Below are 15,042 nucleotides of genomic sequence, written 5' to 3'. Positions count from 1 at the left end.
CTGGAAATTGTTCAGAGACATATATCAAGTGACAAACATTTATTCATGAAATTCTTTATTCATAGTAAGAATTAGTGAATAAATAAATAAATATTGTATTTCTCACACATAGCCAGGATGTAAAATGAATCTCTCTGAATCTTATTCTATTTTACATTAATGTCTAGTATAAATTTTTAAATGAAAGTCCAAAATAAAAGTTTTCCATGGTAAACTAAATGTAAGATTTTGTTCATGAGGGTGGTTGAATGTTGATAAATCACTGTCATATCAATATTTTTTAATGGACTACTTTGATAATACTTCCGTAACTTTCTAAAATGTCTTTCCCTCATCTATCTCACTGTTGACACAAAACTAGGTCATGTTGGGGGATTTTATGATTCCTCCTTCTGAATGCAAAATAACCTCGTGAAAGCTCTTGATCTGCTTAGACCAGAAATTCTAATTCATCCCATCTCTTCCCCTGCAGACAAGGGAACATGGCCTCAGAGAGCCACATGTCAGGCCCAGAGTGCCTCATCAAGAACACTAATGAACGACTGTTCGTTAATCCAAAAGCACTGAAGATCCTGTCTGCCATTCAGCAGCCCGTTGTGGTGGTGGCTATTGTGGGCCTCTACCGCACTGGTAAATCCTACCTGATGAACAAGCTGGCTGGGAAGAAAAAGGGTGAGTGGCACCAGCAAAGCCCAGCTGAGTCCCTTCTGCCACCCACACTCCCAGCGTGCAGAACAGTGATGTGAGGAGAGGAAGTTAGAGACCTGGGAGGAATATTGAAAGCTAACTTTCAATACAGTGATGGGTTTCTTACATTTATTCTGTGCTGGAAGATAAGAGTCAACTCTTTCTCACCACTTTGCCTTAATTTTCTCTTTAAAGTATAAATATGCCTTTCTGGAAGGAGTAAGGTAGTAATAAAGAAAATTAATACAGATAATAATAAACAATAAAACATTTACTAAAATGCATGTGAATTAACTTAAAGCTTATACTGATCTTTAAGGTAAAATAAATATTTCAGTTTGTACTGAATGTTCTAATTTCTCTCTTTTTCTGGTTGCAATTAAGATCAATACTGATTATGTTTTCATTTGTCTCTTTAAACCTTGATTTTGTTAACTATTATCTCAATTTCAAGATCCATCTGCTATTAAAACTCCACCCTTTCTTAACCCCATGCCCCCTTGCAGGTTTTTCTCTGGGCTCCACGGTGCAATCTCACACGAAGGGCATCTGGATGTGGTGTGTGCCTCATCCCAAGAAGCCAGAACATACTCTAGTTCTGCTTGATACTGAGGGCCTGGGGGATGTGGAGAAGGTAAGGGCTGAGGATTCAAATTTGGACTAAGCCCCTCATGTCTGAATATTCTCTACACTATTTAATTTTTCTTTAAATAAGACCTTGCACTTAACCACGTTTTTTCATTTCTGTTTACATGCCATGAGACCCAGTTTAGCAATGAGGGGTCAGGAAAATATTCATAAGGCAGAATCCTAGAAGAAGAGCATAGTGGTCAGTCGACAGTATTCTAATTATTAAAAGGCTGTAAGCTAAGCCAGTTAACCCAGATGCATAAAGGGAATACAAATAAATTCAACATAATGAATCTTATCCTGCAAAGAACTTTTGTTAAGGATTTAGGTTCTGAAGTCCCATACCCTTGGCTTTAAATTTAAAGTCTGTCAGTAATTCAATGATCTTAGCAAATTATTTGATCTCTTTTAACCTCAGCTTTCTTATCTGTAAAACAGATGTATTAGATCTACATTTGCCTCATAGTATTGTTTTGAATACTTAAAAGATAAGTAATGGAAAGTGTTAGGTGCACAACAATTGCTCAGTGAGATAGATACATGTATTATTACCCTTATATTAAGACAATTGTCCTGTAAAAATAAAGAGAAAAGTTTACATTTAAATTATATTTAAGGCCTTAGAATGCCCACAAGCAATGACTATTTGTTTGCAATTATCTACCAATGATTATAAGAGGGTCTAGTGAGAATGAGGGTAAACCAAAAACACTAATCAGAAAACTATTCAAAGTTCAAGTCCTACTAACAATAATTTTTGCTTGGATTTGGTTTCCTCTTATAGGGCATTAGTCTAAAAAAACTCTAATTAAATGAACAACCTTTTACTACTGCTGATCTGAAAAGTGCCATGAGAATGAAAAATAATCCTCATCCAAATGTACTCTGATTTCCAGGGTGACAACCAGAATGACTCCTGGATCTTTGCCCTAGCAATACTCCTGAGCAGCACTTTTGTGTACAATAGCATGGGAACCATAAACCAGCAGGCCATGGACCAACTTCAGTATCTTTTTCGGGTTCAAACCAGCATCAGAGTCAGAGGGGAGACCAGTTTTAATAAAACAGCTGCCTAGCTGTGAGTCCTTGTGAATCAAGCACAAAAAGAGAAACATAAAAAGTAATTCAAGGACGGGGGATAATCCTACGTATCAATACCTACTGAAGAATTGATACTTGGGTTAAGAACAAAGGCGAAACAAGGGTTTTGTATATGTAACTAATATAGGGTGGAGGGCACTGTTCTTTTATGCCAGTTTTCCTTAATTTGCTGCTCAGCTATGTGACGGAGCTCACAGATAGAATCAGGGCAAAAGCCTCACCTGATGTGGATGGGGTTGAGGATTCAGCTGACTTTGTGAGCTTCTTTCCAGACTTTGTATGGACACTGAGGGATTTCTCCCTAGACTTGGAGGCAGATGGACAATCCATCACGGCAGATGAGTACCTGGAGAATTCACTCAAGCTTAAGAAAGGTAAAGGGAACTTAGAATTGGTAAATGGGATGAGAAAACACTAAAAACTACCGTTCTTTAGTTTTCTATCAACAGTTTTCTTATATTTATAGTATCTATTTCTTCTCAGGGGGCGATTACTAAGAATTAACACTTGTTTACTATCTGAATGAATAGATTTGATTCGATTTTCTCCCTGTTTTAAGAACAGGTTTCATTTCTTTCACCTTTCCCTCTGCTGTGATTAGACTTACATTATATCCCTGCTTAGCGCTTGTGGTGCTGTAATTAACCAAAGAATATGGAGTAGAATAGGTAATTTATTCGAAGAAAATAAATAAAAGTACAAACCGTGCACTAGTCTAGGGGTTGGCAAAGGATGGCTCACAGGCAAATAATGTCCAATCCAGCCTGCCAGCTGATTTTGTAAATAAGGTTTTATTGGAATCATGCTATGCCCATTCATTTATAGACTGTCTATGGCTGCTTTCATGCTACAGTAGTAGAAATGAGTACTTGGAAAAGAGACCATCTGGCTTATAAAGCCTAAAATATTTACTGTCTGGCCCTTTACATAAAAAGTTTGCAAGCCCCTCTATTAGGCAAATTCTTTTTCTCTTCTTCCAGGTGCCAGTCAAAGAGATAAAATTTTTAATCTGCCTCGACTCTGTATCCGGAAGTTCTTCCCAAAGAAGAAATGCTTTATCTTCGATCGGCCCAGTGATAGGAAGAAACTGGGCCAGCTTGAGGACCTGTGTGATGATGAGCTGGACCCCGAATTTGTGCAACAAGCTGCAGTCTTCTGTTCCTACATCTTTAGGAATTCCAAAACTAAAACCCTTTCAGGAGGCATCAAGGTCAATGGACCTCGTGAGTCTTCTTCTCAGTCTTTACTCTCACTGTTATGACTAAAAGATGGTGTAATAACATCCACCTAGCTTCGGCTTTGAAAAATGCACATCTACTGCTATTATTGTGTTAAATTCTAGATGACACCAACACTTCTAACAGGTTTTATTAGTCACAATTCTTAGGTGAGGAAAGATAGAAAAGGCCAAAGGAAAATAGCTCTAAAAGCTTAAAACTGTCCTAGTAAACTGGACCTGCCCTGTCCAATATAGTTGTCACTAGATAAGTGCAGCTATCTAAATTTAAATGTAAACTAATTAAAATTAAAGAAATTTAACATTCTGATCACACAGCTGTGTCTCAAGGGCTCACACTACACATGTCTAGTGGCTACGACACTGGACGGCACATATAAAATACTTCCATCATCACAGAAAGTTCTTCTGGACAATGCTCTGCTAGAATAAACAAAATGGAGGACTCCTTTTGATTTGTTCCACAAATATTAATTGAATGTTTCCCATGGACCTACCAGGGCTGGTGATGCAGACATAAGTGAGAGAGATATGGTTTCTGTCCTAACAATGCTTGGGGGTGAAGTAAATGTACTCAATAAACACAGGCCTAGGCTATCTAGAACAGAGGTTCTTAACCTTTGATGTGCATATGCACCACCTGAGGATCTTGCTAAAGATGAGGGTCTAAGTCAGTTGAACTGGGGCAGAGGCTGAGAGTCTGCATTTTTAGCCAGTTTTCAGGTGATACTGAGGACATTGATGCTGTAAAGCAAATGGTTGGTAATAGACATCATCAGAATTGCACAGAATAGAAAGTTTCCTCACTCCTCCTACAATAAACATCATCATTTGTTCTCTATTTGTAGGTCTAGAGACCCTGGTGCAGACCTATGTCAGTGCCATCAATAGTGGGGATCTGCCCTGCATGGAGAATGCAGTCCTGGCCTTGGCTGAGATCGAGAACACAGCTGCAGTGAAAAAGGCCATCGCCCACTATGACCAGCAGATGGATCAGAAGCTGCAGCTGCCCACGGAAACCCTCCAGGAGCTGCTGGACCTGCACAGGACTATTGAGAAGGAGGCCATTGAAGTCTTCATGAGGAAGTCCTTGAAAGACATAGACCATTTATTTCAAAAGGAATTAGCGGTAATTTTTTTCTTAAGTTTATACAGATTAGGCTCTTGGAAAGTAAAGTACTACTAGAAAATGAAATGGGTGCTTATTTTGAGAAAAGCAATTTTTACTAGACTTTTAAATGGTGACAAACACTATTTGTTATTATCATAAGAGGAACCAATTTTATTATGATATACTTTATTATGGTGCATTGAAACTTTTTTCTTTCATGAATAAACTAATATTCTTCCCTATAATTTCATTACATACATATAAGTAACAATCAGAGTTTCTAATCAAATTACATGCTCAATGTTATCAGGCTGATTGGATATTTTGGCCAAAAGCAAAGAAAATTTTAGCCTTAGTTATCATGAGCAGGCTTATGTTGAGCCACATTTATTGCATATGCAATCACTGGTCCAGTTTGAAAAGCAGGAGTTTATCTCCAAAGGTGTAGTATATAGCTAGTAATCTCTGCTCTGAAGGTCACCCCCATGGTGAAAGGGACCTTTGTAGAAAGTCAGGATCAGCAGTAAGGATATGGTGTTGCTGAGTGCCTGTAAGTTCTTCTAGGGGGTCACAGAACTTTTATATTTTTATTTTTTTGAGAAGACTTTCCAGAAATTCTGAGGTCAAGTTAACATCTTTTCACTATTCTTTTTACTTCCTGTTTTTTACATTAAAGGCCCAGCTAGACAAAAAGCGAGATGACTTTTGTAACAAGAATCTTAAAGCATCATCAGATCGTTGCTCAGCTTTACTTAAGGATATTTTCAGTCCTCTAGAAGAAGGTGTGAAAGAGGGGATTTATTCTAAACCAGGAGGCTATCGCCTATTCACTGAAAAGATACAAGAGCTGAAGAAAAAGTATCTTCAGGAGCCCAGGAAGGGAATACAGGTAACCAAAATTTATTCTGGGAAGTTGCTGATGTGTTCCTTGAAACAACATGACCAAGCGTATTGCACACAGATGCGCAGTTACAGGACCAACAGCATTCATGCTCTCATTTAATAAACATATACAGGGAGCCTGTTACACCAGATATATCCTATGTGCTCCTCCAAAAGAGTGCACTCAATTAACAACTGAGTTACAAATTGGATTATCAGATGTATCCAAAATTTCAAATAATGTCATCATTTATCTCTCTGCATGTTCCTCCCCTCAACCTCACACTTCCCTCCCTCCATCCCTTTTTCTGATCTGCTTTCTCAATGATGGCTTCATTCTCCAACAAGTTCACCCCATATGAGACCACAGTACCAACAGCACCAAAATTAGAGCCCTCAGTCTAAAAGAACAGAGAATCACTATTTAGATCTATATCAATCCCTTATAAAGATTCTGCTCAGGAAGCTGTCATGCTTGGCCAGCCTGGAGCATGTGCTCACCCCAGTGACAGGGAATCTTGACCACCAGGCATGCCAAGACCAAGAGGAGCAATTCCTAGAGAGAAAGATGGTGGGCAAACAGGAATAAGTGCTTACAGCCATTTCCTATTACTAACCCCATTCTTTTCTGGGTCCTAGGCTGAAGAAATTCTTCAGGAATATTTGAAGTCCAAGGAGTCTATGACTGGTGCAATTCTACAGACAGACCAGACTCTCTCAGAGAAGGAAAAGTTGCTTGAAGGTGAGGAGCGAGTCAAGAGACTAAACAGCCTTGAAAGCACTTAAAAGTTCTAATTAATTCGGCTGGGTGAACCTAGGATCCTTAAACTATAGCAAGATGAGAAAAGATGCCTCTTACTCACTAAAGTCATTTTTGAGTAGAGCATACACAGTCAGTAGCAACAGTGGCAGGTTATGTGTACATGGAAGAAAGAAGCAACATGGTCACCCACATTCATTTTTCTTTTTCCTTTTCCTCCTGACAGTGGAACGTGTGAAAGCTGAATCTGCACAGGCTGCAGCAAAAATGCTGGAGGAAATGCAAATAAAGAATCAGCAGATGATGGAACAGAAAGAAAAGAGTTATCAGGAACATGTGAAACAACTGACTGAGAAGATGGAGAGGGATAGGGCCCAGTTGCTGGAAGAGCAAGAGAGAACTCTCTCTCTCAAACTTCAGGTATTTAATTGTATCACCTTGAGGTTCCTGTTATTCTGTTTTCTCTCCACACTCCCTGTTCACAAACTTGGCATGGCAGTGAGAACATGAAGCCCAGAAGAAGGACCTTGATTGCCCACTTGTACTTTTCAATCCCTATCTGCCAGCCTGAACTGGCCCCTACAATGTCTGGTTGTTAAAAGATTTTATTTGCAGTTATGTCACACCCAGTCCATTATCACTATATCTGCCAATCGTGGTAGCTATTATCTGCTAGACATTATAAAAAAGTCCTTTCCATATCTCTTGCTTAGTACTATATGAAGCAAGAGCTGCTATGTTCGTATTACTTAGGAGAGGAAACAGAGGTTCAGACAAGACTAAATAATTTTTATAGGGCCACAATGCTTGGGAAGATATCTGAACAGTCTTCACCAGTTAGAGGAATCCACGAATTTTTCTTCTGTCACAGATTTTAGCTCTAAGAGAACCTTCATAAGCAGAAGGACTCAACTCTCACACCATTGTGTTAGTCTATCACTCCTACCTGTTTTCTTTGTCCTGCTCCTAGTATGTGTTGAGTTGGGAATTATGTGCAGAAATCCAGTATGGTCTCTCTGGGGCCCTGATTCCCTTACCTGCACTTTGCCCCTCTGCCACCAAGTTGTGGTAGCTTAGATCAAATTCCCTGATCTAAGATTCAGACACTACATCAGATTTTGAAAATTCTTCATTTATTTCTGTGTTGTGTGTGTGTATGTGTGTGTATAAAAAAATCATAATGCATAGATAAGATCTGAAGCCAAACATTTCATTAAGATTGCCGACAAAGGTTGTGTACAATTAATGGGACAAAAAAAATTAATACTGGTAATTTAGGTTCATCAGTATATTGGGAGATATAAGCCCCAAATCCTTCTTGACTCAAGGAGACTCAGAAAACGTAATCACAGAGCTAGAAGGCCCAAGAGAAAGTACAATGAAATTAATGGTAGAGAAAATTTCAAGAAGAAATTAAATATTTAAAAAAAAACTATGAATCTGGAAAGTAGATAGAAGTTAGAGATTTACTTAATGTGACACGTTATTCAGTCTCCATTTGTACTTTTTTAGGAACAGGCCCGACTACTACAGGAAGGATTCCAAGAAGAGAACAGACGACTTCATAATGAAATACAGAATCTCCAGAAGAAGATGAAAAAACCAAGGCAGCAATGTTGCCTAAGCTAAAGAACTAAAAAATAGAGCTTTCCTGGTCACTCTTATCAGAGGCATTACTCAAGCAGTTTAAAATTAAGAAAAATGTCACCACACTTGACAATATTTAGATTTCACAGTTTTATTATACTAAATATTTTCAAAGACATGCAGTACCATAATTGAAATCATGTCCATCTTCCTCACAATATTGTAAACTGTGTAACAAGATGCATTTTACCTCTGTGCCACCCCAGGAGGTATCATAACCTGGTACCACCCAGGAGCTTCTTCTTCCAGATGACTATGAGTTAGACAAGTGGATATTGAGCAAAGTCTTAGGTTAAAGTCTTGGGACATAGTTGGTCGTGAGTTTGGCCAAGTGCACCACAAGTTCCAATATCAGGGACAACCATTCTACCTTCTTAGTGAAGACAGTATACAGTGTCCCATTGTTTCAAGACCGCACACTCTGTCAGCAATGATGTGATTCCTGGACACTGGGAATGGGCAATGCTTACTGGTGAATTCCAAGCTAAAGCAAATCACCTTATATAGCGATCTAAAAGCTCTACAGAATTTCCATAGGAAGATGGAAGAAACCATTACCATGAGTATGAGTTGGATCATAAATAAATGGGCTAAAGAAGGAAACTTTCCCTTCTTGCTCAGTTCACCCAGATTATAACTTTAATGGGACTCTTTAGAACTTTAGGTAAGTGATCCTGGACTAAACATAGTAACATGATGACAAATATACATTGTGTGTTTGTAGCAATTTATAATTGGCAAAGATGAACTTAAAATGATGACTGATAATGTGTTAGAAAACTGAGCTAAATTAATTATTAGATCATTTACAACCCTAGAGTTTAGGCTATCTTTTCCCAATTCTTAAGAGTCATACTTGAAAGCCTGCTTATTTTCCCCCAAGAGAATATGGGTTGTTTTTTACTTTTTTTTGACCAGAAAAATATGCTCTTGATATTACTTAGTATAGACTTTATCACAATTGTCAAAAGCCCTAGGTATGTTGTTGGAGTTTCTTAAAGCAATTAAGAATTAGTTTCAATCTGGAAATAAATTATGCTTCACTGTACTTTACATTTCTGATTTTTTAAAGTTTTTCACCAAAAAAATAAGGTTCTAGTTTATACAGCCAAGGTTGGCTAACTTTTCTGTAAAAGATGGGATAGTAACTATTCATGGCTTTGTGAGCCATATGGTCTCTGACTCAACTACTCAACTCTGCCATAAAGCAGTCATTGATGATACATAAATGGGTGGGCATGGCTGTGTTCCCAGAATACATTGTTTTCAAAAACAGGTGGCACTCAGAAGCCATAGTTTGCAGGCCCTTGCTTTATATAATAGAAACAACTCTCAGAATGGAAGAAAGTATTTGTAAACGCAGCAACTGACAAAGGATTAATCTCCAAAATATACAAGCAGCTCATGCAGCTCAATATCAAAAAAGCAAACCACCCAATCCAAAAATGGGCAGAAGACCTAAATAGACATTTCTCCAAAGAAGATATACAGATTGCCAACAAACACATGAAAGGATGCTCAACCTCACTAATCATTAGAGAAATGCAAATCAAAACCACAGTGAGATATCACTTCACACCAGTCAGAATGGCCATCATCAAAAAATCTAGAAACAATAAATGCTGGACAGGGTGTGGAGAAAAGGGAACCCTCCTGCACTGTTGGTGGGAATGTAAATTGATACAGCTACTATGGAGAACAGTATGGAGGTTCCTAAAAAAACTAAAAATAGAACTATCATATGACCCAGCAATCCCACTACTGGGCATTATACCCTGAGAAAACCATAATTCAAAAAGAGACATGTGCTACACTGTTCATTATTAATAGTTCATTATAAATAGTTCAAGGCACTATTTACAATAGCCAGGACATGGAAGCAACCTCAGTGTCCATCGACAGATGAATGGATAAAGAAAATTTGCTATATATATACAATGGAATATTACTCAGCCATAAAAAGGAATGAAACTGAGTCATTTGTAGTGAGGTGGATGGACCTAGAGTCTGTCATACAGAGTGAAGTTAGTCAGAAAGAGAAAAACAAATACCATATATTAATGCATATATATGGAATGTAGGAAAATGGTACTGAGGAACCTAGTGGCAGGTTAGGAATAGAGGTACAGATGTAGGTAATGGACTTGAGGACACATGGGGGAAGGGGAGGCTGGAAGAAGTGAGAGAGTAGCATTGACATGTATATACTACCATGTGTAAAATAGATAGCTAGTGGGAAGCTGCTGCATAGCACAGGGAGATCAGCTCAGTGCTCTGTGATGACCTAGATAGGTGGGACGGGGAGGGTGGGAAGGAGGGGATATATGTATACATATAGGGGATTCACTTTGTTATACAGCAGAAAATAACACAACATTTTAAAGCAATTATAATCCAATGAAGATGTAAATAAATAAATAAATAAGATTTAAAAAGTACAATGAGATATCATTTCTTACCTATTAGATGGTTACTATTTTTTAAAAACCTGAAAAGATTACAAGTGTTGGCGAGGATGTGGTGAAATTTTAACCCTCGAACACTGTTAGTAGGAATGTAAAATGGTGCATCAGCTATGGAGGTAGTGTGGGCGTTCCTCACAAAAATTAAAAATAGAACTACTGTATGATCCAACAATCCCACTTCTGGGTATATATGCAAAAGAATTTAAATGAGGATCTCAAAGAGATATCTGCATTCTCACTTTCATTGTAGCATTATTCACAACAGCCAAGATATAGAAACAACCTAAGTGTCCATCAACAGATTATTGGATAAAGAAAATGTGATAGATACATACAAGGAATATTATTCAGCCTTAATTAAGAAGGAAAGTTTGCCATTTGCAACGTGGATAAACCTGGAGGACATTATGCTAAGTGAAATAAACCAGTTACAAAAAGACAAATACTTTATGACTTCACTTATATGAGGTATCTAAAATCATCAAACTCATAGAAACAGAGAATATAATAGTGGTAGGCAGGGAGTTGGGGAAGGGGTGAGAATGGAAACTTATTGTCCAAAGGGTATAAAGTTTCAGTTATGCTAGATGAATAAGTTCTTGAGATTTGCTGTGCAACATAATGCCTATAGTTAAAAATACATTATTGTGCATTTTAAATGTGTTGAGAGAGTAGAACACATTTTTAGTGTTCTTACAGCAAACAAAAAGGGAGGTGGGGGAGGTTATGGGAGGTGTTGGAAATGTCAACTACCTTGATTGTAGAGATGGTATCATGTGTGTTTGCATATGTGCACTCATCAAATTTTATATTAAATGTATGTAGCTCTTTGTATGTCCATTATACCTCAATAAAACCATTGAAAAACTTTTGGAAAACAATTCTACAAATCCAAATGGACCCTTATGAATGGTGAATTTTATCATGCATTTAAAGAAAAAAATGACACCAATTCAAAATGGAAGAGGAAAGATTTCCTGACTCATTCTACAAGGGAAGCATTATTCTGATACCACAATCAGATAAAAAGAGTACAAAAAAAAAGAAAACTACAGTCCATTATCCTCGTGAAAATATATGCAAAAATCCTCAACAAAATATTAGCAAGTCAAATCCAGCAATACATAAACATAATGCACCTCGACCAAGTGAGGCTCCTTCTGTGAATATAATAGTTAAAAAATCAATTAATGCAATTCTCCCTACTAAAAGTCTGAAGAAAGAAAACCACTTAATTATATAAATAGATGCAGAAAAACCTTGAAAAAAACACCTATCATGATAAAACTCCCAGCAAACTAGAGTAAAAATGAACTTCTTCAAGCCAATAAAAGGCATCTACAAAAAACCTATATCTGACATCATATTTAATGATCAAAAACTGAGTGCTTGGCCCTTACAAAAGGAAAAAGCAAGGATGTCTGCTCTCACCAGTCCAGTTCAATGTTATACTGAAAGTCTTAGCATAATATAGCAAAAAAAAAAGAAACAAAAGGCACATAGATCAGAAAGGATAAAATAAAATGTCCTTATTCTCAGACAACAAGATCATCCATATAGAAAGTCCCAGGAAATCTACCTCTTAGAACTAATAAGTGAGTTTAACAAGGTTGTAACCCACAAGATCAACACACAAAAGTCTACCTCCAATTGTATTTCTATATACAAGCAATGAACCACAGTAGACCAAAACTGAAAAATTAATACCATTTACAATAGCTACCAAAAATGAATACTTAAGGTGTAAATCTAACAAAACATGTATAGATGTTGAAAACCAATCTAAGACCAAGAGATTATAGGATAGATTCCATCTCCCTAGTAGTTTTCACAATGACCCTTCCACTCTCTGAAGAGTAGAAGGTTTAAGACCCTTTTTCTAGAGTTAACCCTGACAAAAGCATGTGCCTAACATTGGTTAAATTCAAATGAGCTTAACAAATGGACTAGAAATACATCCATTGTTGCATTGGGCTTCTATCCAAATAGAAAGAGGAAAAAATATGGGCAGGAACTCAGAATGCCAAATAATTTGCCTACCATATACAAATATACATATCCCACTCTTCCCATCCACTGGGAGGTCCTTGACAGAGGGTCAGTCATAGAACACAAGACAGGCAAACTCAGCCAGTTTTTATTGTGGAGATTTTTTCCCAACCTAACTCCAAAACGATCCCCCTATAAAGTTAAAAGAGACTGCCTGGAAATCAGGAATTGTTCAGGCTAAAGGGATTCATCCATTCAAAAGATTTGTACTCTGCCAAGGACTGAGAAACACAGTTGAAGTCTCTCTCTTAAGAAGCTAACAGTCTAATGGTGAATACAGATATTAAGCAAATAAATGCAGGAAGTTAAATACCCAGGAAACTGAGGGGAGAGGATTTCTATGATTTAGGAAGGAGTTGATCTAATCCACCTATACCAAGATATCTGAGATGATGCCTTAATATGTCTTAACCATGTTTCCCCTTATCAATCAATTAGTAGGAAAAAAAATCCAAATTGGGAGGGAGAAATAGGAAGAGAGACAAACTGAGGAAACAAAGGGTCTATCACCTGGCCCCAAAACATAACATGATAATAGTGTATCATGCACTCAGCTTCTCTTTTTCAGGCGATTGGTGAAAGAAATGACGAGAGCAATGAGCTCCATCTAGTGGCCAATACAAGTATTTTAATTTTTCTTCACAGTATTTTATCACTACCTGATATCACCTAAATTTGTTTGTTCATATTTATTGCCTGTCTCCCTCAGTAGAACATAAGCTTCACGTGGGCAGAAACTTTCTCTATTTTGTTCATCATGGAATCAGCAGGATCTAGAAGGCCGTCAGGCACATAGTAAACCCTCCATACAATAAGTATTTTTAAACGCACGAATGACTATCTTATATACAGCATTTATCATCCCAACCGCATTCCTGATGCTTTTCCCTGAAAGTTTACCATATTGAATGTTTCTAGAATTTGACAGTTATTTGTATTCTTGTACTATTTAGAAAGGAATCTTCTTCTTCTTTCTCCCCACAAAGGATTTCATCATTATCCCTTCTTTAGAGACCTAGAGAACCTGGTGTCAGTTTATGTTCCTGCCACTGCTTTGGGGATCTACCTGTCATAAAGCATGCAGTACTGACTTTGGACCAGCAGCAGTGTCAAAAGGACACTGCACACCACAACAAATTGAGGAAGCAAAGGTCAGTAGCCATAGAGATCCTCCAGGAGCTGAGAACCTGCCTAGAGGGCTCTGAAAGCTGAAAAGCTCCAGTGTGAGCCACGAATTCCAGAGGCAAAGTCAGATTGAGAAAGGAACACAACACCTTCCCAAGAAGAGCAATTTCTACCAGGTTCTAAGGCAGTGATACTTACTTGTGTAGCAGCATGTTTTAACACACATTAGCCAGAAGCTACAACCTAATCCATGTTTTGGAGGGCACAGTACTTGTCAGTGTTTCCACAGCACAATTTTTATTGTTATATGTTACATATGGAACCCATGTTTTGAATGAATTTTTTCTAACCAACTGATTTGTAAAGTCAAAATTCATTTTCTCTTTTAAAAAATTGTTCAAAGACTGTGAAGCCTTTCTCGTATTGACTAACCAATACTAACAACTGAATTGCTATAAATCCAGCCAAATGTGTATGTGAAAAGATACACAGGCAGGCGAACAGATAGATAAATAGATACACAGGTATGCTGTGCAACATTTCTGTGGGCAAATGAACAATTTCTACTACAGTTTTTGAAATATTTAAGCTAATGTTTGTACAGCTACTATTACCTGGCTGAAAAGCATTAATTTACAGTAATAATACATATGCATACTCAAAATATTCCATTTTAAATAGTTACATGAGGCTGAAAACATAACTTTTTCTTTTATACAGCAGGTTCTTATTAGTTACCTATTTTATACATATTAGTGTATATATGTCAATCCCAACCTCCCAATTCATCCCACCACCACCCCCCCCAGCCCCACTTTCCCCCCTTGCTGTCCATATGTTTGTTCTCTACATCTGTGTCTCTATTTCCTCCTTGCAAACCGGTTCATCTGTACCATTTTTCTACATTCCACATATATGTGTTACTATACAATATTTGTTTTTCTCTTTCTGACCTACTTCACTCTGTATGACAGTCTCTAGGTCCATCCACGTCTCTACAAAAGACTCAATTTTGTTCTTTTTTATGGCTGAGTAGTATGCCATTGTATATATGTACCACATCTTCTTTATCCATTCGTCTGTTGATGCGGATTTAGGTTGATTCCATGACCTGGCTATTGTAAATAGTGCTGCAGTGAACATTGGGATGCATGTGTCTTTTTGAATTATGGTTTTCTCAGGGTATATGCCCAGTAGTGGGATTGCTGGGTCGTATGTTAATTCTATTTTTAGTTTTTTAAGGAAGCTCCATATTGCTCTCCATAGTGGCTGTATCAATTTACATTCCCACCAACGGTGCAAGAGGGTTCCCATTCCTCCACACCCTCTCTAGCATTTGTTGTTTGTA

The 15,042-nt window shown here is 37.6% G+C and overlaps 1 protein-coding gene across 1 annotated transcript; it reads left to right on the top strand.

Annotated features, from left to right (window-relative positions):
- Positions 1-476: 476 nt before the first annotated feature.
- Positions 477-8,037, top strand: GBP1 (guanylate binding protein 1; the record flags this gene model as incomplete). The annotated part of the gene is made up of 10 exons (XM_079726741.1): positions 477-672; positions 1,194-1,321; positions 2,214-2,323; positions 2,596-2,792; positions 3,399-3,641; positions 4,504-4,784; positions 5,443-5,655; positions 6,288-6,390; positions 6,635-6,828; positions 7,921-8,037. Exons 1-10 carry the CDS (start codon positions 483-485, stop codon positions 8,035-8,037), a joined length of 1,776 nt encoding a protein of 591 aa, XP_079582867.1. The 5' UTR covers positions 477-482.
- Between the last annotated feature and the right edge of the window lie 7,005 nt (positions 8,038-15,042).

The sequence above is a fragment of the Hyperoodon ampullatus genome (assembly GCF_949752795.1).
Source record: "Hyperoodon ampullatus genome assembly, chromosome: 2".
Classification (NCBI taxonomy): domain Eukaryota; kingdom Metazoa; phylum Chordata; class Mammalia; order Artiodactyla; family Ziphiidae; genus Hyperoodon; species Hyperoodon ampullatus.
The sequence above is the reverse complement of the archived record's forward strand: the minus strand, read 5'-3'. Positions and strand labels throughout refer to the sequence as shown.